General features: G+C 39.4%; 1 protein-coding gene across 5 annotated transcripts in view; it reads left to right on the top strand.

The window, feature by feature from the left end:
• The window catches only part of ATXN7 (ataxin 7), a 90,497-nt gene that overhangs the window by 41,742 nt on the left and 24,180 nt on the right, over positions 1-24,575 (top strand). For 4 of the 5 annotated variants that reach the window (XM_064453563.1, XM_064453562.1, XM_064453565.1 and 1 more), the window contains one exon: positions 8,784-8,888. The exons of the other annotated variant lie outside the window; for it this stretch is intronic. In XM_064453563.1, coding sequence (XP_064309633.1) covers positions 8,784-8,888 — 105 coding nt within the window. The remainder of the gene's footprint in view (positions 1-8,783; positions 8,889-24,575) is intronic. 5 annotated transcript variants of the gene reach the window in all.

The following is a 24,575-nucleotide window of genomic DNA, read 5'->3' as shown; positions in this document are numbered from 1 at the left end:
CACCATTTGCAGTCACGATGTATCAAAATACTTCTGCTGCAATGAGCAGTTTTATGTAAACTGTGAGTTTAGATTTAAATAAACTTCCTTTTTCCTACTACAAAAGTACAGCTGCTGCAAAGCACACGGAGTGCTGTGTGTGAAAGGAGAAAAGCACCAAACCTGTGGATGTTAAAACAATTCGTACAGGTAGCATGCTTTGGGGTATATGGCTTAAGGTGCAATTCAGAATATTCTTTGGATCATATAATTAATTTTAATTGAGCCTATGATTGTGATGAGTTGCTTGGCCAGAACTTTTTGTCCCCTCATAATAGACGCTATTTTTCTACATGACAACTGAAGTGTTTCTGTGTACCCTTTCATGTTAAATTACCCCAGATTTTAATATTTCTATGTGAATCCCAAGTGTGTTTCCTGAATTCTGTTTAATTTTTGTGTCATAATCGCAAAATTAAACTGAACGTTGAGGGTTCCTTAAGGTGCCTTAGGTTTAGGTATGTAACAAACAGGGTTTTTTTCCCCCACAAAAACATAACTAATAATTGGTTGGCTAAAATAGAGCAGTGGCATGATGAGAACATGTCACCTAAAAATAATGCATGACTTTGAAGATTTCTTGTATGACAAATTGTGTGTTCAACATTTACGTAATATACAAATTGGCTGGAGAAATTTAAAAAAATCTTCAACTCTGAAAACTAATTAATAAGTAAGCGGGAATAGTTTTGCGGATGATGGACTTCATTCAAATTGCTGATGAAAACCTGATGTAACAGAATACAATGTGTGGGGGAGAATTTTTCATCTGCTGAAAAGCTTTAAATATGCTACTTGTGTTTCACTGAGAAATTTATTAATCAGTCTTTCCACAGACAATCTTCTGTTAACTTGCTCAGTGAAATTTCATATTATTCTGAATAATAAACTTAGAAAAACTGTTCAGTAGTTTTGAATGAACAATTTGACATACATTTTGTGTTAGACTTTCTAAAAGATTGTGTATAGCTGAATTTGTATATGAAGATGTCTGCTTTAATATATGTTTTATATATAATTACAGGAACATTCGAATCTTGGGAGCCTAAAATTAGAACTCCCAGCTGCACGCTAGGCAGGTGCACGTGTGCATGACACACTTCTCTAGTATCTGCTGCTCTGTTTTTATCAGTGGGCATGATACAGAAATTTCCCAACACTGTTAAATTTTAGAGCAGAGGAGACGTGGCGACTGTCAGTGTTGCGTTCTGCACCCTGAGAGAGAGAGAGGAAAGGCTACGGGAGAATTGCAGTGATCACGTGCTCATAACCTTGCAAAAGGACTGGTGTTTGGATCTGCCGCTTGGGTACGCACAGAGGAGTGTTACTGCCTGCAGCATGTGGCAAACCTTTTTGCTGGAGGTGAAGCTGGAGGGGGGTGGTGCAGGGGATGGGATTTTGGAAATGGTTGGAACTCACGGAAAGTGAGAGCCGGAAGAGGTAGGTCCTTTTTTACCCTTTCAGGTTCACTGGGCAAGATACTGCCTTGAATTTGGGAAAGCAAAGTGAAAACTACAGAATCGTAGCTTTGGAAGAATATGCTGTCTTGAGTTTGGAAAGGAGGCTGGGGAGAGAGGACTCTGCTTTTAGAGATAAAGCATTCTAACACTAGTAAATCTCATAATGCAGCGCCTGTGTCTAGTTAAACTAGATTGTGGGGGTTTTGGGTCTTGAAGTGAAATCAGTTTCTCTGAGCCAAAACTTTGAGGTTTGGATATTCTTAGGACTTCAATAAAATGCTGTGTAATTGCTGTATTAGCCAAAGTTGAAAATACAGTAAAAACATTTAATCAAGTCTTCAGCTGTTCCTTTCTTCACCCGATCAATCAACAACTGCACGGTGAAACAAAGTTCGTGCACTTGTGCTCAGAACCCAAGGAGAGTGCTGCCTTTCAAATGTCTCCACAAATAGCTGGGCTTCCAAAGCTGTATGTGCAAAAAATGTAAGTTACTTAATGGACAGAGTGGAGTTGGCAAGGAATTTAAAAAATAGATAACCTTGCAGAAAATACTTCGGCAATACTTCCTTCTGAGCCTAAATGAAACAGCTTGGCTATGGGAATGTCCATTTGTTTTGCTTTATTTTATATTAAAAGGTTCTTTTGTATCTGAAGCAAATGAGCGCAAACCTTATGGGACAATTTAAAAAAAAAAGTGTTTCTGTATGTAAATTTCATTGGTTTAAGTTCAGCTTGTTTGATTATGCATATGTTCTTTGCAAGCACAAATTTGTTATGCCTGCGCATATGGTTCATAAAATGCTTGTGTTCTATTAATACATAAGCGTTCATTACTTGACATTTTGCAGAAAACCCTCAAGTATGTGTATTTTACTAGAAACTTATTTTGGTTTAAAACTTGTGTAAACCAGAGCACTCTGAATATTAGGCGGTTTTAGTTATTTTGTTCACAATATCTGTTTAGGAATATTCTTTTTTTATTATCGTCGTGCATAGTGCACAGTAAAAAATTTGCTAGTAGTTTAATTTCATTTCAACATTGATACGTACACAAAACCACATGTGTGTTCATGAATGATAAGAACTGGAGTGTTTCTGGAAAATAGTTTGGAAAAATATTGTGTAGGAAATAATATTTCAGTTGAAGAAAGTGAAGTATTTGTGTATGAAAGGTAAGTTTTGAAATGCTATCTTAGGTCACTTTTTTTTTTTTTAAGACGTTCATATCAATTAAAATAAGGGATTATGGGACTTAGAATTGATGGGAGCTTTACTTAAGATAATGAAGTTAGTTAAGATACCTTGTAGTGCTATTTGTGCAGAAAGCTTGCTGCCTCAGGCGTGTATCTAAGATCCTCCTTGCACCTGAAAATTACTTGTTATTGACAACTAATGTCAGCAATAGATCTGGCAGGATTCCCCATCTGCAGATTTCTTGGCAGAATTTTAGCTTTTGGGGCTGACTATAAGCCGTTAGTCTGGTTATAACCAAGCTCCGCTTTCTGTTTGAAATCTGCCCGGGTTTGGTGCAGGCTGTTTCATGTGGCTCTAAACACTGGTTAGTCACCTTCCTTCTCCCTCCTTGTGCCTCTCTCCCCCAAATCGCAAGCTCTTAAAAATAGTCACTTGGGACCTTTTGCCTGCTTCCAGATATTAAGATGCTGTTCATATTCTCCACAACCATAAAGGGTAAAACAATGGAAATTTTCTTACTATTTTAACAGGATCTGACAGTAGCTGGGGCAAGTATTTTAAGTAAATTATGGGAGGTGGGACAAAACTTTTTCCTTCAAGATGTCAACTAGCTTTAAGTTACTGCAGCTGTGCTTTTTCTCCCCTTTTTGGGATATTTTTTTTTCAGATGTTACAGGAGAGTTGTGTTATCTTAAAGAAAAGTTCTGATAAAAGCATGCCTTTAGAGAAAGAGATCTACCAGTTAAGTCAAGTTAAAACAAGGTGTACTCACATATTTTTTACCTTAGTATGAACAAGACTAATTATTTTCTAATGAGAAGATAAAAACACAGCTAGTGTGGAGCAAATGTATTCAAGGTAGCGTTTGTGGACACTATTTGAACTTATTTGGTCCATGAAGTAAATAGTTCAAACAATCCATATTTGGCAATATTTCAAAATTAAGGGATGCATCTACAATTAACTCATGTAGTACCTCTAGCATGGTTTCCTGATGTCTTAATGGAAAGCCTAGTGAATCGATAAAAGTTGGTACATTTAGTTAGGGTGGATTTGGATCAGGCCTCGGTAAAAAGAAAAATACATTCTGTGTTTGGGGAGTTGTAAAGGTAATGGGGAGTTGTGTCTGTTGTGAGCATAAAGTTAATAGTCTAGGGCACTGTGTCTTAATGCATCTAATATTAACTACAGTGATTAAAAATATTACAGAAGTAGAATCAGGTAGGTGTTGTGTGGAAGGCATGTTATGCTATGCTGTCGGGATCTTGGTAGTCAAAACATTTTACTGTTCACATCAGGCATCAGCATGAAATGTCCATGTCAAATTACACGAAATGGCAAGCAGTACGTACACGCTTGTGATAAATCAGATTCCGGCTTTAAAAAATAATCTTAATAAGCAGATGCTTATGCTAAGAATGGAGAGGGAAGAAGCGAGCATTAGCAGTGTTCCGACATAAAAACATTTCTGCAGTACTCCTTATGTATTTTTGTCACTTTTTCATCAGGTTTTTTATTCTTATGCTCTAATTCTGATCAAGTTTATTCTTTGCACTTTTACTTCTGTCCTTGCTAGTTTTGCTTTCTCTTCCTCTCTTTCAGTTTTCACTCTCCTCCTTATTTTTCAGTTGTGGTGAGCAGACTTCTGCAAAATAGGAAACTTGTGTTCTGGTCTCCTGCAAACAGCCAGGATTAGGGCTCCGTTTACCTTCTTCCTCTAGAGTTTGCTGTCCGGGAAAAGATTGTGACCTGGCTTTTTTTTTGGTGATAAATAATTTCATTTCTAGAAGCTATCTTGTCTTATTAGATGCTAGGATAGATGGACTGTGCAATGGTCCCAGTCTGAAAAGGGGCAACAAGATTTGTAGGAAATTTGATAAATTTGGGGGGATTAAAAAAAAAATGATCTAATAAAAATAGGCAGTGGAGCTGTGGCAGTCACTGAATCTAGCGGCTCAATAAATGCAAACGGCCGACCGGTTCTCTAGCTGCGTGATTTGGCCTGGTTTATTTGTTCTGTTGTCTATGACTTTAAGTAATAAATTGAGACTACACAGACACAGTTACTTTTAATGACCACAAGCATGAATTTCTGTAGTGTATCTGTCTTGAAAGAAAATGCTGAAAATACTAATAAATTATTAGGTGACTTGTGTGCTTCTACATGCCTCAGGAGGAGACGAGTTGGCAGCTCAGTTTAAGAAAGTTTTTCAGAGTAGACATGCTGAGCTCTGTGTTACTTGGTGTACAGTACGCCAGATTGTCCGTTATTGTTTTTCCTTTTTTATTAGAAAAGGTGCTGTATTGGCCTTTTCCAAATAAGAAGCATTTTCCTTATTACATACTCAACAAACACTGCAATTAAGATATCTCTGAATTACTCATGGCACAGGCTCGTTCTAGTCTTGGTGAAGAGTACGGCAATATACCATTTAAAGTTACCTTTCTGAAAACACTGTAAGTTACATTTGAAAGGAGAAGTGAATTCTGGCAGTCACAACATTCGGAGGTTTCATATTATGGAGGTAAATTAAGTTGTTCTACTTTATGGTGTTAATAGAAGTAATGTAACAAGCAGCTCCTGTAACAGTACTTCTATGTTGATACCGTATAAATACTGCATTTTTGGAAAAAAGAAAAAGGAAGGTTTGAGGTCTTGGTTTAAATTTCTAGTTTGACCTTGAAAAACATTCCCAGATGGAGAGAGTTAAATGAGCCCAGCTTTGAAAGAGGAACATATGAATCACGGTTGCTAGGCTCGCTCTTGAGAGGCACAGGCTTTACATTTACAGTGAAGTATTTCAAAAAGTAATCTTTAAACTCGGAGGAACTGTGCATTTGAAATGACACTGGTGAAATACTATAAACTTCATTAGACTTTTAAATAGAGAATTTGCATGTCATTAAATGAAATAGGTATAAAGTATTAGACGTTAGAATATGAACTGCAAGACTTGTGAACTTTCATAAGTGGTTGAGGGGGGAGGAAACAGAAATATTAGGTATCCATCTCCTACTCTGGGTACGTACTTCTTGCGTAAGTTTTGTTAAACTGTTCTGTATTCTCCAACATTTGCACGGTCTAATCTGTTGTCTCGTAACAGTGCCACATAGATATTTGCCCCACTGGAACACAGAAACAGAAATAAGATTACCCTGAAAACTGCTCTTGCTGTGCTTGACTGAAATGACAGCGAAGCATGTGAAACACGTGGGAGCATACCTGCCTAAGACTGAGGCTCCTGGGTTGGGAAGTGCTCTTCCAGTCGTCTTTGATGATCTGGGTTGGGTCACACTCCTCACAGTTCCAAACCCATTGTTAAAACTAAAGTTCAGGTCTCTGTGAAGTGCTGATATTACTTTTTGCCCCCTATTATCTAGTGTGTGGGCTGGCCTTGTGTGTTCATGTAGCGCTCAGCAAAGTCGTGTTCCAGTCTTATTTGGGGCGCTATGGGTTTCTCTGACAAAAGGATTTGATTGTATCTATTTTAAATAAATGCTTTGATAATAAAAAGCTACAGTTTATTTTACCTGATACGAGAAAACAAAAGGAATTGCGTTTAGGACTCTAGCCTTCCCACCAGTTCCTCGCTGGTTTAGACGCTGCTGGACAATCAGTGCTGTAGGAGAGTACTGCTGGGGTAGAAGGTCTTTTACATTGACTTGTGTGATCTGGCTGGAGTCTTCTGTGTGACTTCCCTTGAAATCACGCTTGTGATTTTGGGTGTGCAGCAAATCCTTTTTTTCTTTTTTTTTTTTTTTTTTTTCCTCAAGTGATTTTACCCTTAGAAGGGTTCTTTATGAGTGTGTGTGTTTCCTAGTATTTTGGCATTGCTTTCTGTCGCTTGGAGCGTTGACTTTAAAACTCTGAAGATGTGCTTCACAGTGTAAAGGATACTCAAGATTTCTTGGGATCACCAGACTGAAATAGGAAAACGTTTTCATTTACATCAATTTCTGCCAATTTGTTTCACTTGTCATTTAAAATTGCTGCTCTGTACTGCCAGCAAATATTCATAAAAGGGTACTTGAATAGCGTGAGCATGATGTCTCAGAGTAGTGTCAAGGAGTGCTTTATCTTGCAAGAGACACCAAATAGGCAATTTCCTTTCCTCTTGTTAATGATTTTCCCTCCCTACATTCTGTACAAGCTGGTGTAAAGTCCGTGAATCCAGCCTTGTCTGAAAGGTATGGTTATGGGAACAGGTTACAGGGTGTGGATTTACAGTTCGTTAGACATTATACAGTAGTAGCCTGTCTGTGTGCTATTAACAATGTAAATAGCAGGTAGTGCGCGCTGTTATTGTCCTATTCATCATGGTGTATTAGTAGTCAAATGGAAGTGACCCTGGAGTATTTGCTTGCTGCATGGAAACTTTTTTACGCAGGCATACCTAAAAGCTCCTGCATGGGATATTAGCAATGACATTTAACATTATACTCTTTTTATTCCTTAACTAGCACATATTTACTCAGTTTTGCCTAGATTACCATAAGCTAGGCGTGCCCAAGGTCTTAATACTTTTTAATATATAAATATCTGTAAATAAATAAGCAAGACTCACCTCTTAATGAAGTGCAAATCAGTTTATAATTTATTTAATGTAACCTCAGTTGCAAAAAGGTGCCTGTGATTAGATAAGTGTAGCTCTGATCTATCATAGCCATGTCAGATGCCAGTGGTCGTTGTATTTGTGTCCAGCTGCAAAATCCAGTTGCAGCTGTTATTGCAGGTGTTGTGCCTAATTTTAATGTAGCACTAATACGGGTTTTGGAAAACCTGGCGATAGACCTTAGTTTTTTAAAGAAAGGTACTTCAATTTTTATGATGAGGATAGGTAGTACAAAGGGAGCCCTTAATTCTGGAAGCCGTTCGGTGTGGAAACGTTCTTTTGTCTGTGAGAACCGAAGTGGAGCCCGTGGGGCTCTACGGGGCTGCCAGCGTCGCACTGCCAGCGGTTCCCTTGGGTTATGGCGCATCCACTCTTCAAACGCAGCCCACTCAATTTGTTTCATAATTGGTGTTCCATTAATGAACAAAAATATGGATGTTGCTAAAAATACACGTAGGCAAATTAGTAGCTTTAAAACAAAACTCTGGGGTCGGTTCTAGCATCGAGGTAAATAAGTTTAACTTAATTTCTAAGTTACTGTTAATGTTAATCTACTATTTGAGTATATTTTTAAGAAAATACATTTTCTTATATAAATCTTAAACCTTTAAATAGTGTTATAGATCCCTTAGCCATGTGCTTAGGCAATAATGAATTTATACTCTTATATTTGCAGTTTCCTATTTTTTGTCTTCTAATGATCAAATAACACCTTAAGTACATAAATGTAATATACCTTTAAGTTGTGTAGTAAATGTTGTATTTAATGCTCCAGTAATCTCTGAATGCAGTTTTAACTGTTAAATTAGATTCTTAAGAAACTGTATTCTTAAAAACTAATTTGTAGAAACTAATTTTATTAGTAAAAGTCTGCAAGTATGTGTGTTATCTCTGAAATCCACACATGCTCTGACATACTGTTATCTGTATTTCTTTCTCATATAGCTGTTACACAGATCTCTGGCAGCAGATGGCTGGACTGTAATGCACTGTTAAACAAATAAAACCATTAGGCATGTAATACTGCCTGGTAAATGAATGTGTGTTTAAAATGGTTTAAAAAATTAAATAGAAAATAAAGTTCATACTTTTAAAATTAATTTAATTGGAATAAAATCCAAACACTTTTCAGAAAACATATAACATCCCCTCTTATGTTGTGTTTGTCATTTGAAGTCAGTCTTTTTTTACTACATTCTTGCATCTGGTATAAGATAATCAGTCCTAAATCAGTTTTCTAATAGATGTTTTCTACAAGTAATCGCTCATTTTATATTTGTCTTTGTAGGAAGATTTTTGCTTTTGTAATACTCCAGCACAAAATTATCTATTGCATTATATGCTTTTTTCCTCATTTTCAAATTTGATACAAATGTATTAAATTATGATTCAACACTAGTGTCATGGCTCTGTAATTAAACTGTTTTTCAATAATTGTCAGCAGCTGAGAGATGCCATTTTGTCTTTTTGTTTTTAGATATGCCAATATTTGGTCTTTGCCCGGCTCATGATGATTTCTATTTGGTGATGTGTAACCACTGTAATCAGGTCGTAAAACCACAGGCATTTCAATCACATTATGGTAAGTGCTTAACTATTTTTAATAATTAAGGGTGAGGTTAAATCAGGATTAAGCCTGGCAATTTTTTTTTTACATTGATGGTACATAGATCATTACATTATAAATAATGTCAAAGAACATAACCTGTGTTTAATCATTTTATATATATCGTAATGTAGTTATGTAAAGATCTTGTTCCTTTTAATTTTTTTAATGCCTTCTTGAAATGCTCCATACATATGGTTCAGTTTTGAAATGACTTATATATATAGCGTATTTCACAGACGGTATGTGTAGGGTGTTTGTGTCTCTGTGTGTGTGTCACTTCTCCTTGTGTATTTGTACAAATTATTTTACATGGGTACTGTTGCAGTGTGAACCATGAACTTTAGCTAAAAGCTAAACTCACAAATTTTGTTGTAAAGCATAGCATGCTTCCAGTGGCCAGTAAGCTTGCTTATTTATTTTCAGAAGTATCAATTTCTATTTGTTTTACTGGTCCAATGGTTTCATATATAAACTATGCTAGGAAGCTTTTGTTGTGTTGGTTGGTGTTAGCCAGTGTTTATAGACGACTGAGAAAATGTGAAGTGCTACGCGAGTTCAAGTGCTCTGTTACTTCCTACAAACCTAACTGGGGGAGGTTGGCAGTTCTTCTTTTTCGTACTCCTCTCAAGCCTAGAGATTAATCTCAAACAATTTCATGCCAATATTTGGATAGGAGGTTTTGGGTATTCAGCTTTTTGTTTCTTGAGAAATTCAGGAGAATTTTTCTAACCAAGTACTAATAAAAAAGATGGACGGAGCATCTTCTGAACCACTCCTTCATCCCTCTGTGTGTGCATATTTGTACGTGCTCCCTTTTTTCTGGCCCAGTGCACCTAGTGATTGCCTCAGTGTTTAGGATAGAAGATGCTGGATATGGGTGGGGAGGCTTTTCTAATGTTAAGAGCAAGGGATTCCTTTTCTTGCATCTTAAATATTCTAGCCCTTTGGCAAGAAAAGGCATTGCTTCTGCTGCTTCCTAGAGACTGTGAAGGGGTCTCCCTGTGCTATGCAGGGGGTGAACTTCTTATCATTTCCACCTCTCACTTGAGGTTTTTTGAGTTACAATGCCTCATGGATTATACCTCTAGCCTTGGTGCTCAATTTCTGCAGTCTTGTTGCACAGAGTGTCTTGGAGAAGAAGGATAGGTCTTGTGACATAATTCTTACTCGTTTGGTTGTCATTCTGTGGATGGCAGTAGTAATAAAATTTTTTAAAAACCCACAATTTTGTGGACATAAGTCTTCAGAGCTGCAGGGAGCCGGAAGAACAGAAGGGGCATCAGCTTTTCTTACTGTGGTTGCTATAAGCCTTTGTATCAGCTGAGAGCAAGTCCACCCCTTGCCAACATGATTACTCACCTGCCACTGAATATCAGTTTGGGATGTCCAGTAAGTCCTTCTAAAATACCATATAAAACTGATTCTGACAGTTAAAAATAAATTTAAGGGGGAGGATTGGATGGTACCCAGTTCTGAGTGTTGGCATACTGCATCTTCTATCTTGAGGTCAGTGATATGGAACTGGCTCAGGTAGTGATGGAGAGCTGTGGATATCTGCAGACACTTTAGGTTGTCTTTCTGAAATGAGCAGCTGATGTCCAAATACTGTCTGACAAATGGGTATCCATAGTGTAGGAAACAGTATTGTAGTTGTTGGCATAAGCCTTGTGGGCAGATTGAAGAAAGCAGTTCAAGAACTGAATAGGTATGGCCTTGCTTCTTGACCGTGGACACAAAAATATGGGGTGTTGTAATGCCGCTTGCTCCAGTGTTAAACTCGTTATGAGAAGTTAATTCAAACTCTTCTGTAAGCACTACTTGCAATTTAAAAGGGACGGAGTGAAGAGGGAACTACAAAATGAAGGGATGGGAAATATTTTTTAAAATAAAAGTCTAAATACTAATGTAGTGTTCCCATTCTATATCGCGTTGTAGGAGCATGATCTCTGAACATGAAACTTTCTCTAACATAAACCTTACATCAGTGGCAGATTGGTACTTGGAGAGAAATGTGGAAGGAGGGGATGGAAATGATGAGGTTCTTCCTAGTATTTCTTAAGGCCATTCTGAACAATGAAGGCGCTTGGTAAGGGCTGTGGTGTGCAGAGGAAACAGGCGGGGTCATTCTGATGAGAAAAACAGGCTTGGGTGGGGTGAATGTCATTAAAGGACCTTAGTTTGCCAAACTAATAGCCTCAGAAAGGTAAGAAAGCCGACTTGGTGGTTTTGTATAGAGGTAGTGCTTTCCTTACTTTTTATCAGCCTTCACATTCTTGAAATCCTTATGCAGTCATCCCTCAATTTAGCAAATTGAATGTGAGAGCTCATAAATACGGCAGGTGATTGATTACCAGGCAATGGTGTATTTCTTTTTTGTTTGTTTGCTTTAACACAGTGTACTTCAGGAGAAGGAAATTGCTGAAATCCTCAAAATCCACAGTTCTTTTAAAACAAAAAGTATGCTATCATGATAAGATGAAAACAAATCACACTTTGGATTCATAACAGTCAGTTTTCCCTGAACTAGGTCTTTTATTTGTGGCATTATTTCAGGGATGGATAAAGGAGAGAGTACTTCAGGAAGTTCTGAAAAATTGCAGTGTGTCAATGAAGCTGTACCTTTGTAATGTTCTTAGCGTCTTTTAAAGTCATTTTTAATTGATAGCAGAGAAACCGTAATCTCTCAAAATATTCTACAACTCCTGGTGGTATGTGTCACTTGTACTTGGTGGTTTTTGAAACTTGTCACATGGGATTTTGTTTTCTGAAGTACAACGTGCTCTTTTAAAATGTCACTTTTGTCAAAGGAAGGCTAAACAAACTATTAGCTAAACCTAATGAGATAATTAATTTCTTCCAAAGCATATTTGTGATAAACTACTTAACTAGGTAGGCTGAAAGTGCATTGCAGGGCATATGCTGGCTTTTTTCCCTGGACCACAAATAGTCAGAAATAATTTAAACATTACCTTGTATATCAGAATATTTGACCTTTTTAGTAAAATACTTTATTGATACAAATCACAGATTTTTATATGTAACTGATACTTTTGTATTTCATGGGCTTTAATTGACTAGAAGCAATATAAATTATACTTTCTGATGCAATCTAAGCATGTATTTGGAGTATGAATTGCCATTTTAAGAATTTATTCTATAGTGTTGATGTATACTATCACTGATTTGTAAAATTTGGTGATGTATTTAGTATGTATAACACAACATGTTGTTAGTTTTTAAAAGCAATCGAATATAACAAGGTGTCCAAAGCCTGCTCGTGGTATTTCTTCTAGTCTGTGTACAGCCGCTGACTGTCAGTACATCGGATGGTTTTACCCTCTTGGCCGAGTGTGGCAGTGATGCTGGGGAGCAGGCCAGTCAGCCAAGGAGAGTTGTTTCAATACAAATCCTCTGTTTCTGCCAGACTCCAGGTGCTTCATTTGTGGGGTTGGAGAAGGGATTTAAGTCCATATTGCCTGTGTTGTTGCTGCTGCTTTTTGAATGGTTACACTCTCATGATATCAGCATCTTCCTTGGATGGCGCAAGATAATTCAGAGGTGAAAGATGGAAAAAAGGTATAATGTTCAGGCATTCAGTCTTGCGTGTGAAGCACCTGAGATCGCTTATCATGATGACCTATTCTGAAAAAACACAGTATTTTTCTCCAGCTGGAGTATTTGTCTACACTCTGGGTGATCATGTGCCAGCCTCTCCAACTTCCATGCCACGTAGACTCCCTCTGTATTTCTTAAGTGCCTGCACAGTTTCCTCTCTTAATACGTAAATTCTTAGAATAAAAATGACTTTGCTGTCTGTCAAATTGCTAACCGTCACGCTACTCAAGCGTGCCCCCTTGGCAGACAGGGGGATGTGCCTGTGTCCTTTTCATTTCCTCTCCTTCCCATGAAAACGTGCTAGTTAGGGCTCCCATGCTGCACCACAAGGTTGCTCTTTGAGGAAGCCATCACGACAGTTATTTCAGGTTGTTTGTGGAAACCCTGCCGTATGACCTTTCATTGGTATTTCAGCCGTTCCATGGGTTTATCGCATCTCCCTGTGGTTATCAGTCTCCTGTCTGAGGAGAGATGCTTCTCTGCACCATCTGGGCTGCTTTGTGGCTCAGAGGAGAGGAGATAGCTCAGCAGTGTGGAAGTAGCATCAGTGTAGAGATGTGGGGTTTCTTCCTTCTAATTTCTCTTAGTTTTTCTGCAGAGTTGTTTGTTTCCTCTGTGCTTTGGTTTCTATAAAGTGAGGTTAAACTCCCAGCAACACTAATGAAGGCTACCTGTAAAACTTAAACTGAGAGTGCCTGTGAGTCATATAATGATTGTGGAAACCATTAATACAGTATGTATTGGAAAAAGATGATGGTAGCATGTCGGGCTGTTGAGTCATTAGAAAACTATGCCCAGTGTTTTGATTAACTTCCATAGGTTTGTCATGCAGTGGCAAAGGTGAGCAGTACTGTGAGCTTTGCTTGCTGCTGCTCTGTGAGCTGGTGGGGAATCGCTTAAGCGTTTTGGTTTCTGATGAGTGCATGTTTAAACCTGAAGTATAGGATCCAGAAATGGGATAATAATACAGATTTAACCAGTTTTTGTGATTTCTAGGAAGTTGTGAGATTGGAATAGAGGAGGTCATACCATACCTTATACTCGGCCAGGAGAGACTCAGAGGGCAGATCCTGGCAGTAGAGAGAGAGATGCTCACTGTGTTACTTGGCTCCATCCTGCAAGCCAGTGTAAGGTCTCTCATGAATCCCCTTCATCTAATTGTATGACCATACTCCTTTCTCTCTCAGCCAGTTCTCACACCCCCCTTTAGTTAGCAGGTTTACTGCTTTGGCTAATCATAAGGGGGTTTTTTTGGTGTTGGTATTAAGTGCTTGCCTTTGGAGAGAACATGTGATATTTGTTGTGGTTTAGATTGGGATAAATGATCCGTTAACTACTGCTGCTAATATGCTGTTGTATTTTGGATGTTTTAGCATATGTAATTTAAGTATTACAGTCCCTGCGGCAGTATGTATTTGGTTTCTTCTGACATACTGTGAACTGAATATAAATCTGTCCTACTGTCTCTCTGTTATCTCAGATTTGGCATCAGCTAATTGTTCTGAAAAATCTGACATCAGTATTTAATATTTTTATTTTTCGAAGTTCTGCAGATGTTGTTTGTTTAGAATAGAGAGAGTGTTTAGCATGGATTACAAAGTCAAAGTGTACAAGGCAGCATTTGAAGCAGATAGTAAAAGAATGTACTGAATCTTGTCCCAAAGCCATTGGACCTGAGGATTGGGGGGTTGGTGCTTGGTAGGGGCTTGGGGTTTTTCTTTTGTGTGTTGGGATGCGTTTTGGGTTTTTGGGCATTTTTTTGGTGGCGGTGTTTTTTTCCCCCCCCCTCATAGGAGATTGCCCGAGCTCATCTGCAATTTGGACGGTAAGCCTTCATTATGGCCTGCATACTTTTGGCAGCAAGCGATTTGTTTCAGTAATTAAGTGTGCACTGTTCGCTAATGTCTTTTTAAAGCAGTATGAAAACGTTTTGTATAAATCATAAGAATTTTCTTGGGTATCAGTAATCTTTTGTAGTAGTCTAATAACCAAAATAAAACTTGAGTATTATGTGGTGTGTCACAGATGTGCTGGAGTAATCTGCCAAGCAGATTGCCAAACGTGCACAGGTGGCATTTGGCATATTATGGCTCAAGTTAATGTATATGATTTAACAAATTATCATTGGCAGCTTCAGTAGCTTCTGTTTAAATACACAGTCTTCTCACAGTAGTTCGCACAGTTCAGATTCCAGTAGTTGGATCTTAGTCTCCGGGTCCAGCAACAACTAGCTTAATTTCTTCTTGGCAGTGATTTGTGAAATTCTGTAGCTTTTGCAAGAATCATCTTGGCGTATCCCCAGAAGGGAACGGGCTCAGAGGTCAGCACAGGATTCATTTCAGAAAAAAATGTTTCAGCTGATTATTTATTTTTAAATAATGCATCATTAAATAAGAAAGTATTACCACCTGGAAAGAAACTCTGTAAATATATTTTGGGCTTTGAAGTGTGTACCCCAAAGCCGTTAGCTGAATACCAAATGTGCTAGTTGGGATTTAAAGTCACAAACAAGTTCTGCCACGCAGATTTTAGGAGCAATGAAGTTAGGCACTGTGGTTAATTGTAACATCGCGAACTGTTCGTGTGCAGAAGGTTATTTTTGTAAGCGTAGTGGCTGTGGTCTTTGTTTATTACATGAAAGCACAGGGAGTCTGAGAAATGGATGGCAGTTTTCTAGTAAAAACTTCCTCCTTTTTTGTGAGTACATGGATTTGTCAAGCTCTCTGGTTGATGACATGGAGCAGTTCTAAGTATCAGCTAACAAAAAAGGTGATGTTCAGCTTCAGGTTTAAAAAAGAAATTGTTCAGTTTTCTGCTTACCATGTAACTCATGTTGTTCTACCTACAGCACCGTGTGTGCTAAAATATTGCAGAGTTAAAGTGCATTGGTGTGTTTTTGGCTTTTCTTACCTTTGGTAAGCATGGATCAAATTTCATGCTGTTCTGCCATAGCAGAAGACCTATGCGCAGAAACCCTTGTGTTTTATTCCTAGCTGGATAGAGAATATCTTTTCTTATCCTATTCTTACTAAAATGTTAAAGTATTTAAAGCAAGTCTAACATATGAAATTATTCAAAGGTTCCATGAAAACTCTGCTCCTTTATAGTGAACTCCTTACTAGGTATTTGGAGGCTGGGACTGACTGCTCCCTTTTCAGGGTAAACATTGATGAGGAAAGAACAAGTGGAAAGAAAGAAAAACAAAGATATTTATCTTTGTGGGAAAAGAGGAAGCAGTGCTGCATTCACTGTTGATTACAGACATAGCTGTTCAGCAAGAGGGGAAAAGTTAGTATGTTGATCAACAGGTTGGAGTAAGATCTAAAGAGAACAAGTAGTTCTAATAAAAAGTAGCTGTTGAGTATATTTGACTACAGCTTCACTTTGGAAGAAGCCAGCTGGGATAGTTGCATCAGGTCTACAATTAAAAATGATTGACAATGAGAGAGTTAACCGATCTAAAAGTCAGTGTTAAGTTTCATGATTCAGAACTCATTCTAAATGATGAAACAGCATGCGGAGCAGAACGCAGCGCTCATCGCTGTCGTTTCAGATTTTCTGCAGGTTCAGGGAAGGCCATTCTGCATCAGCTTACGTGCTCCACATCCTTGGAAGGTTTCCTTTGCAGCTAAAAGGGCTCTTTCTAATGCCTAAGCCACTCCTTCAAGCTGGAGCTCGGCCAGAGAGGGTGGCACGCATTGCGAGGGCAGGCCATGGGCACACAGGGTTTGGCACACAGCCCGAAGCTGAGTGCAGAAGAATGAAGCTGCAACCTGTTTAAGAGCTGGGGAGGTGGAAGAAGCCTGAATTGGAATAAAGAAGGGCAGGATTTCTGCTGTTGTGGAGGAGAGTTGGGAATGTGTCAGAGCCATTGAGATGTGAATTTGGTGGTGGAGGGTAGAGTTAGAAGTAGATTAATTTCAAAAGCTAACTACATGCAGTTCAATTATTTATAAGGACTTCCTCATTTATTTTTGGGGGAGAAGTACGTGTTCTCATGAACTGTGTAGGTTATTCCAAGAACTGCAAACCTCAGATGAACACACAGCGCTTCATGATTCCAGGGAGAAGTATTCTGGGAAGCTTGTAAAACAATGTTGAGAATTGAACTGTCATGAAGAAAAGAGTTTGGGTTGTCTTTTGCATTTTTTTCTTTTTTCATGGAAGCATATAGTTTCAAGTTGCACAGACTACCCTCTCATCCCACCAGCCGACTCTCAAAGAACTGCTGCATTTGGAAAGGAGAGGATTTGCACATAATCTCTTTTTCTCTGGAAGCACAGCTACAAAGGACAGATAGGGAATCTCATCAGTAACCATCAATTACATTAATTTTTTGCCAAGATACCACTGCCCCCAGTGCAGAGCAGCGGCCAGCTAGTGCGGGCAGGAGGATGGCAGCTTTGGCAGAGCTGGTTCAGGAGAGCTAGAATTAAGTGGTTTGCAGTCTGGGTGGGTGTGCATCTGAGGAGGGGAAAGAGAGGACACGGGGGAATTAGCTAAAAGGGGAAATGTAAAACAAAGAACTTAAGTAAAATACATACAAAAAGAAATAGATGAAGACAATAAGGAGGAAACTAAATAAGGAAGGTAGGAGAAAATGACCTTGCAGGAGGGAGAATGAAGTAGGTATGGTGCTGGTTTTATTAGTCTGTATTGAGGAGGAAAAGTGGAAGAAAAGAGGAGAGGTTTAACAGGGCACAACAAACACAAGCTTTTTCACTAGTTTTTCCTCTATTAATGTTCTGGCAGCAACGCTGTTAGTGTGGTTTGTGTAATGTCATGGCATTCTTGGATTTTGCACATTTTGGTGGGGGCCGTGGGGACAACAGTGTGTCCCTACTTGAGACACTTCTCCTGGCTTTATCAGGCACTGACCATCAAGGGCAGAGATGGATACATGTGTACATGTGCACTTACTAATAGGTCATCTTCTCTTTGTTTTCCTACACATTGCTTTTACTGTTTCTTGCTAGATTTAAGGTTTGGGTTTTGTTTTTTTTAAAAAAGTCTCCTTCCCTGTACACTAAGTATTTTTTGAGAGAATAGGAGGTGCTTAGGATGTACGTGTAGTTTTCACACAGCCTTTGCAGTAAAGAGGAATGCCCACCTGCTCTCTACAAGTGGAGAGAAAAGGAGGTAGTGCACTAGACAGAAGAAAGTTACCCATGCTGGACCTACATAAAAGCAATGCTCGGTAGGAACTTCATCTGCTGCCTCACAAAAAGTAAGCAGCGTTCTGAAAGTTATATTCTTGCCTACAGCAATAGTGCACCACATGGTAACCAGGCGTGTATGAGTGTGTTGTGCTTTTGGAAAAACTTGAGACAATATTATTCTTACCAAATTAAAAGAAATCAGTAACATTCTGTTTTTAGGCACAGCTACGAAGTAGGTAGGCTGCTACCTAGCTTCCTTAGGCGTTATGTCATGTAATTTCCACCTGTTGCTTATTTACTCATTTTTGATCACCAGTTTTCTGGCTTTTTAAAAACAAACTTCCAGATATTGGCATGATACTGCTTTGGGTTTTTTTTCTTCCCGGCAGTATGATACACTTGATATAACTTTTGATACACATAAAGTCTACAAACCATGTTTTTAAGATATTACCAGAAGAGGGAGCGTATAACACTTTGTATACAATGAAACCTGTAAGTTTATTGATGAACAGCAATCAATAACTACATAATTTACATATTAAGTTAAAACCAATAATAATTGCAGGCTGAAAATCGCTTTCAAAAGAGCACAAGTGATGCCAACTTTTTAAGCTCCTCATTAGGTTTAATTCAGTTTAACACTAAATAATTATATCCAAGTAATGTAAATGCCCTTGGAAGTCAATTCAGATTCCTAACTGTTGTGTTGTGTCTACCTGTAACAAAGACTCAAACAGCTTTTCAATAGCAGTTCTGGATTAGCTCTTGCAGTGCCCAGCTCTATAAGAGCTCTACAACAATGTGAAACTTGAAAACAATTACAAAGATCTTTTAGAAATGTAGAAAATAAGAAACAGAAATGGATAAATAAGATATGAAATTTTACATGTCTATGATTCTATTATTGACTAAATAGGCCATCATTAGCTATCTCAGGCAGTAACAGCCAAAATACTTCCAAACCCTATTATCTGCTATTGATAAAACAAAAACATAATGTAGTGCTTGTAGAGAAAATCAATACTTTTACTCTCTAATTTATGTCGATATTCCTCCAGTTGTCGTGCAGCAGGGCAACAGGTTAATACTTTGAACAACAGCAAAATGATGTCAGAGAAAAAGCCATTAGTGTGTCTAATATGTAAACTCCCAATAAACTTTGCATATTCTGCTGCCTCATACAACTTCTGCAATATCTGAGAGCAGGGCTGGCTGCAAAGATTCCAATTATACTTGTTTCCCCAGGTTGTATTAGAGAAAGATGAGCCATCATCAAGAGACATTTGTCTTCTTTTCTGTTCCCCAAATACTGAGTTGCCCATGTTGGTATGGAACTCTCTTTACACTGGTTTGTAAAGGATGCGATTAGACCAGGCTTCTGGAGAGCTGAAGCTGTTCCTGTGTAAGTGAGTGTTCCCTCCTTGTTTGGCCAGACTGTCAGAGAATCTTGAACTCACAATTCTATATAGATCAGCTTTTCAAAAGCAAGCCACCTCTTTTAGCCAGATCACCTTCTTATGTTTTTACCCCATAGGATTTTCTTCCACTGACAGCCAGTTTTATTGTGCCACGTCCTCTATGTGTGACCCCGCAGGTTGCAAAGAACCTGTTTGTTCTGTCTGGCGGTGGGAAAAGCCCTTGTTTCTGTGGCGTGGTGCGGCTAATTCTGTGGATTAGGTAGAAGATGAACTCCTTTCAGTGTGCCCTTCCACCTTGGAGCCTGAAACTATCAGGTGTTTGGGGATTATTCTTAGAGCTGGATTTGAGCTGATGAGAAGTTTTGTGCGATATACTTTGGTAGTTTAAGGGCTGTTCATTATTGTTCATAGGTATTCACATGGAATTCATGGCTTCTCTCCTTGCTTACAGGAAAATTGGCTGTGTCTCCTTTGTTGTTACATGACTGAAGTCTTCATTTGAGTTTGTAGGCTAAGCATTTTGATGTCCTGCTGTATTATGGTGGACTTAGTGAAGTAATTGTTCTCATTTCTTTCACTTTTCTAGATCATGAGAAGCCTTACAGTACTCTGTAAGGCTCTGGCCCTTCTCATCATTGGCATGGGACTAGCTAGCACTTATTTTCTTCAGTTTCATTTTGGCTTACAGCTTCTGACAAGCCATGCGTGACCATGTATATGCCTGGAAGCATGCCATCTTGGCCCTCTCCTGGCCTCTAAGGTCAAAGGAAAGGTTTTTAAACCACCACAGTTCAGTCCCCTCCCCGTCATAGTGCCATGTACTCTTTGACCAAAGGTCATCCCGTGGGTCACAAAGCTATCCACCAGCCAGCTCCTAAAAATACCCATGGCTGCTTTGATAGCCATAGAAATTATACAAATTTATATATGTGCACTGTACTGCAAGGCTTGATGCTCACTTCTCACTTGTCACAGATTAAGAATGACAGCTAGTGTCGTCTAATCTTGATAGTGGCCAGTTCCTTTCTCCTTCCAGCACACTCTGCATGGGATCAGTCGGTGTTCAGGATGAGGATGGGTACCGATGGGACCACACGCGTCACCTTGTTTCTGTGATCACAAGAATGTACCTGGGGAGGCTGGAGACTTGGCAGATAGTTAGGACATGCTGAAGGCCCTGATAAGCTCCTGGGCTGCTTGCTATTTTCTCTCTCCTGTCCCAGTTGTCCAGGTGGCAGTGCTCCACAACGGCTGTGTCTGTATGCTTGAAATCTAATGTACTAAATGCCTTTTTCTCATTTTAGGCCCTGAAAATGGCATAAGTCTATGTAGAAGCCTTTGCTCTCTCTGTGTACACATGTGCTATATGGGTAGCAGTTATATTTTGTATTTCTGGTATAAACAAGCGTGTTGTGTAAGTGGAGTTGATACTAAGACATAAAATGCTGTCACTTGATTGTGGACCAACAAGCCTGTCAAATTGTTCCTCTGTATTGGTCATCCATTTTATTTTGGAGTTGCTCTGCTTTTCTAAACCTGAGGAACTTCTAAACATGCCCACTTGGAAGAGCGAAAAAAATACCAAAACCAGAAATCTTGCCTGATATATTTGTGCTTTCTGTAGCTCATAAGGCACTCTCCAAAGTGGCAGCTGCTCAAGATAAAAATCCACTGATTTAAAAATCCATTGCCCTGTGGTTCTGGAGGTTCTGGGAATTTCATTTGCCATGGTATTTTGGAGCGTTCTTCTCCAGCTTTGGGGGGAAAAAAAGACACACAAGGCCTTAAATACAAGTTAATAGCACTACTTTTTATATGATTTTGCTGCTCCCTTCACTAAAGCTGGCTTCATGGTGTCACACAGCATATGGCAGGGTCCTTTCCATGCACCCTCCGTAGCAGCAAAGTCGGTTTTCCAAGTAACCACGCCGGAGTTCTTGATTGATCAACTTTCAGAAGTTTGATGTTGGCTCAAGGCCCATCATCCTCTTTCTTCCAGGAAGAATAATAATAGTAGCCAGTAACCAAACAATCTCTTTAAAACAAAATATTTACAATTCAATGTCTTAGGCAGTACTAAATGTAAACATAAGCAGGCTGCAGTGTAAGCAAGCCCAGCTTATGCAGCGTTAATATTAATCAGGTGAAATTCCTTGGAAGTCTGAATTTTTTAATGTACCCCTCAAAACTTCTAGGAACTGACAAACTAATCATTACTGCATCTTGCAATGCAGTTCTCTGTCATCCCCAGTTGCTTAGGCCTTCAGCCTGTTCCCTGGGATCAAGTCACAGTTTAATTCTTGCTGGTCCTCGCTCTGTTAATTGCTAGCTTTGGCACAAGAAGGCTTGTGGTTTGTGAGACTGTCAGGTCTTTGTACGGACGGTTTTGCTCTTTGTTACGGGGAGAGCAGATGGTGCGAAGGCTCGAACTGAGCGGCCAGGATTGGGGGAGAGGGCAGGAACACTTTTTGCTCTGGCAGTATTGGCTCACACCGGCCAGCTTAAAGTGATTGTGAAATTGGTGCCTGAGATGGCTGAATTTTGAGAAAGGATAAATGAGTTGTTTCATGTGCAGCGGAGATAATGAAGCCTGGTCATCTGTGGCTTTGTCCTGTGTGTTTTGCCATCGCTCTCCCTCCTGTTGCAACACCTCCTGCTCTGTGCACATGCAGGTTTCCTGTCATGTTTTGCCCTTTTTTTTCTTTTTTTTTTTCTGCCTGCCAGTTTAATTACACGTACACATGCCACAGCTAGGCTGGAGTGTACGCGTGATGACTGGCTAGTGAAGATCTTCATGCCTTCCTTCTGTAAGAGCACTGCGAAGGTCCTACCTTTGCTATCTGAATGCTGATTTTAATGCTAATGATAAACCCCAGTATCTTTGGGCCTCTGTCAGTGGAGGGGGTGAGAGGGCACGCCACCTCAAATCCAGCTCTCCCATTTACTTAAAATTAACCTATTATTTCAAAATACAGAACACTAAAATGTAGACAAGTGGAAGGAGACATGGTAGAGTTGCATTTATCTCACTTCACAAAACCAGACAAGAAAACATATTGTCAATAAAAGATTAAAAATTCTCTAGCCAATCTTAAAAACAGTTTTCTTGGCAATGCAAAATGTGCAGAATACTTCAGCTTGGAGAATTTTTTTTTTTCGGAGGGGTGGCATTTCTTAATGTTACATGTGTGCAGTGAGGAAACGGAGGCAGGAGGGGGTTGATGATGTTCTTTATGTTATCTTGAGCAGTAGGAGGCAAACCTTCTTCCCTTGCAATGGTTTCAACACACTTCAAGTTATCCTTCTTGAATGAAATTGCAACAGCAAAGACCTGGAAATTAGGTTCTCTGCAGTGATACGTGCTGAACTGCTCCTCTCGCATCTGCCCTGCCTGCGCTGTCCTGAGCTGGCGTTGGAGCAGGAGCGTAGTCACTTCAGCCTTGTCCTCGGGAGTGAGCAGTGTGCACGGATGTATGTCCCTTCGTATATGTATCTGCACAAAGTATTATCACAGCTTGCAAGGCTAATTTTAGGCCTCTGAACTCAGGTATTAACTGATGATGTAAGTGTTTATATTCAGTTAAATGTTGTTGGTGTTTTGGGGATATTTCTTTTTTTAACAACTTTAAGTGATGTTGATAGAAAATAAAAATTAAAACCTCTTGTGATGTTTAGTACTCAGAAAAGAACTTCATCGTTTACTTGCCTTATATAATGGATTGTTTTTACTACAAAGTAAAACGACTTCTGATTTTGTCAAAGTACGCTTGCAGAATGTGGCACATGCATCAATCCGTTTCAAGGTGAAACCCTATGAATATTTACTGTATAAAGTTACTTAGCCTTTAGTCACTGGAAAATAGTAAATAAAAATAAATGCACAGATTGAGACAGTTGGCGTACATGCTGCTACTGTAACATAAGCAAGCATAAAATCTTGTTGCATTCTCTCTCAGCCATTGTGTGCCTTCCCGTGGGCTGTTGCTGTTTTCTCCCTGTGTGAATATACCGTCATGCCTCTCCCTTCCATTCCAGCTCCTGCCTTGACACCCAGCTGCTGGGGTTTCTTAGTGATTGGGCTCTTTGTCCTCGCTCTTACTCAGAAGGAGGACAGCTTTCTATATTGTTCCACGTGGGAGTTAAATTGCCTGATCTTGGTTGGTTTATTTGTGGAAGAAGCAAAAAAAAAAAAAGTTACTCGCCCTTTTAGTCCTAAAATGAGACTAGACCAAATCAAAGACTAAGGAAGGATAAATTCTAGTTGGTAGGAAAACAAATACATCAGTGCTGGTTCCCCACGTAATAGTTTAAAGTCAGGAATTTTGTGAACCACTAAAATCTGTTGGAGACTTACCCAGTTTTAATTATGGGTGTCAAGTAGAAGAGTATTCAATAGAAAGAAATCCTCCAAAACCATGCATGCCTCTGGTACCAATTTTAGCAGTGGAAGGAGATGTCTTTTTAAAAACAGCGTAATCCAAGGAAATGTCTTTATATGCCTGAGTTGTCCTTAACAATTAATGGTTAGGTGACATGAGCTGTCAACTTCTCTTGAAATTCAGAGCAAAAGAGGAACTGGTGGCTGTCTCACATTCTGAGTGCACAGACATGGGAAAGTTAGTATTTAGCATTTGTAATTTAGGATTTGTTTCTAAACTTTTTAATGGGAGCAGTAGTCTCCAGGTTTCTGTATGTTCCTTAAAAAACAAAACCAAAAAACCCCAAACCAAGAAAAAAAACCCATACAAACACAACCTGCTGAAATGGTGCTCTCTGCTTCTGCTTAACCCTTCCTTGTGAAAAGGAAGTAATACGCTAACACACTGGCACTAATACACAAAGGCATTTGTAGAAGCCAGGTGCCTTTCCTCTTGACAAACTCTTTATTTTAGTGTAAAACTGATTACTTGGTTTTAAAAAACAAATTTGGGTGTATTCTGATGGGTGACGAAGGCCAGAAATTTCAGCCTTGATTATGGTAATTTAAAGTGAGCAAAAGCCACAAGTTGTTTCATCCTTTCTATTTTGTCAGCAGATATGCTTTAATTTTTTTCTAGTGATTACTCAGGAAATGGTCCAGAAATTAGTAATTTGGTAAAAATTAGATCTTGGTAACCACGTGCTCACTTTGTGTGGAGGTCAGACCCCGATGTTCAGACATCCAAGTCTGGAAGTCTAGGACAGTGAGACCTGCCTGGACGTTCAGGACGATGAACACTGTGGTGAATTTGTACGGCTGGAGGAGCATCCCAGGAGTGTCCTCCGGTGCTCTGCCGGGGCGGCAGGGGCCATGCCCCTGGGGCCACCATGGGCCAGCAGAGCTGCTGCTCCGGGGATGCCAGCTGCCCCCAGGCTGGGCGATGCAGCCGCGGGGGCACCGTCCCACCGCGGCAAACGGAGAGGGGATTAACTTCCATCTGCATGGCCTGCCGCCATGGCTACCTCCAGCCTCCCCCGTGGCTCCA

Source organism: Phalacrocorax carbo, chromosome 6 (assembly GCF_963921805.1).
Source record: "Phalacrocorax carbo chromosome 6, bPhaCar2.1, whole genome shotgun sequence".
NCBI lineage: Eukaryota > Metazoa > Chordata > Aves > Suliformes > Phalacrocoracidae > Phalacrocorax > Phalacrocorax carbo.
The sequence above is the reverse complement of the archived record's forward strand: the minus strand, read 5'-3'. Positions and strand labels throughout refer to the sequence as shown.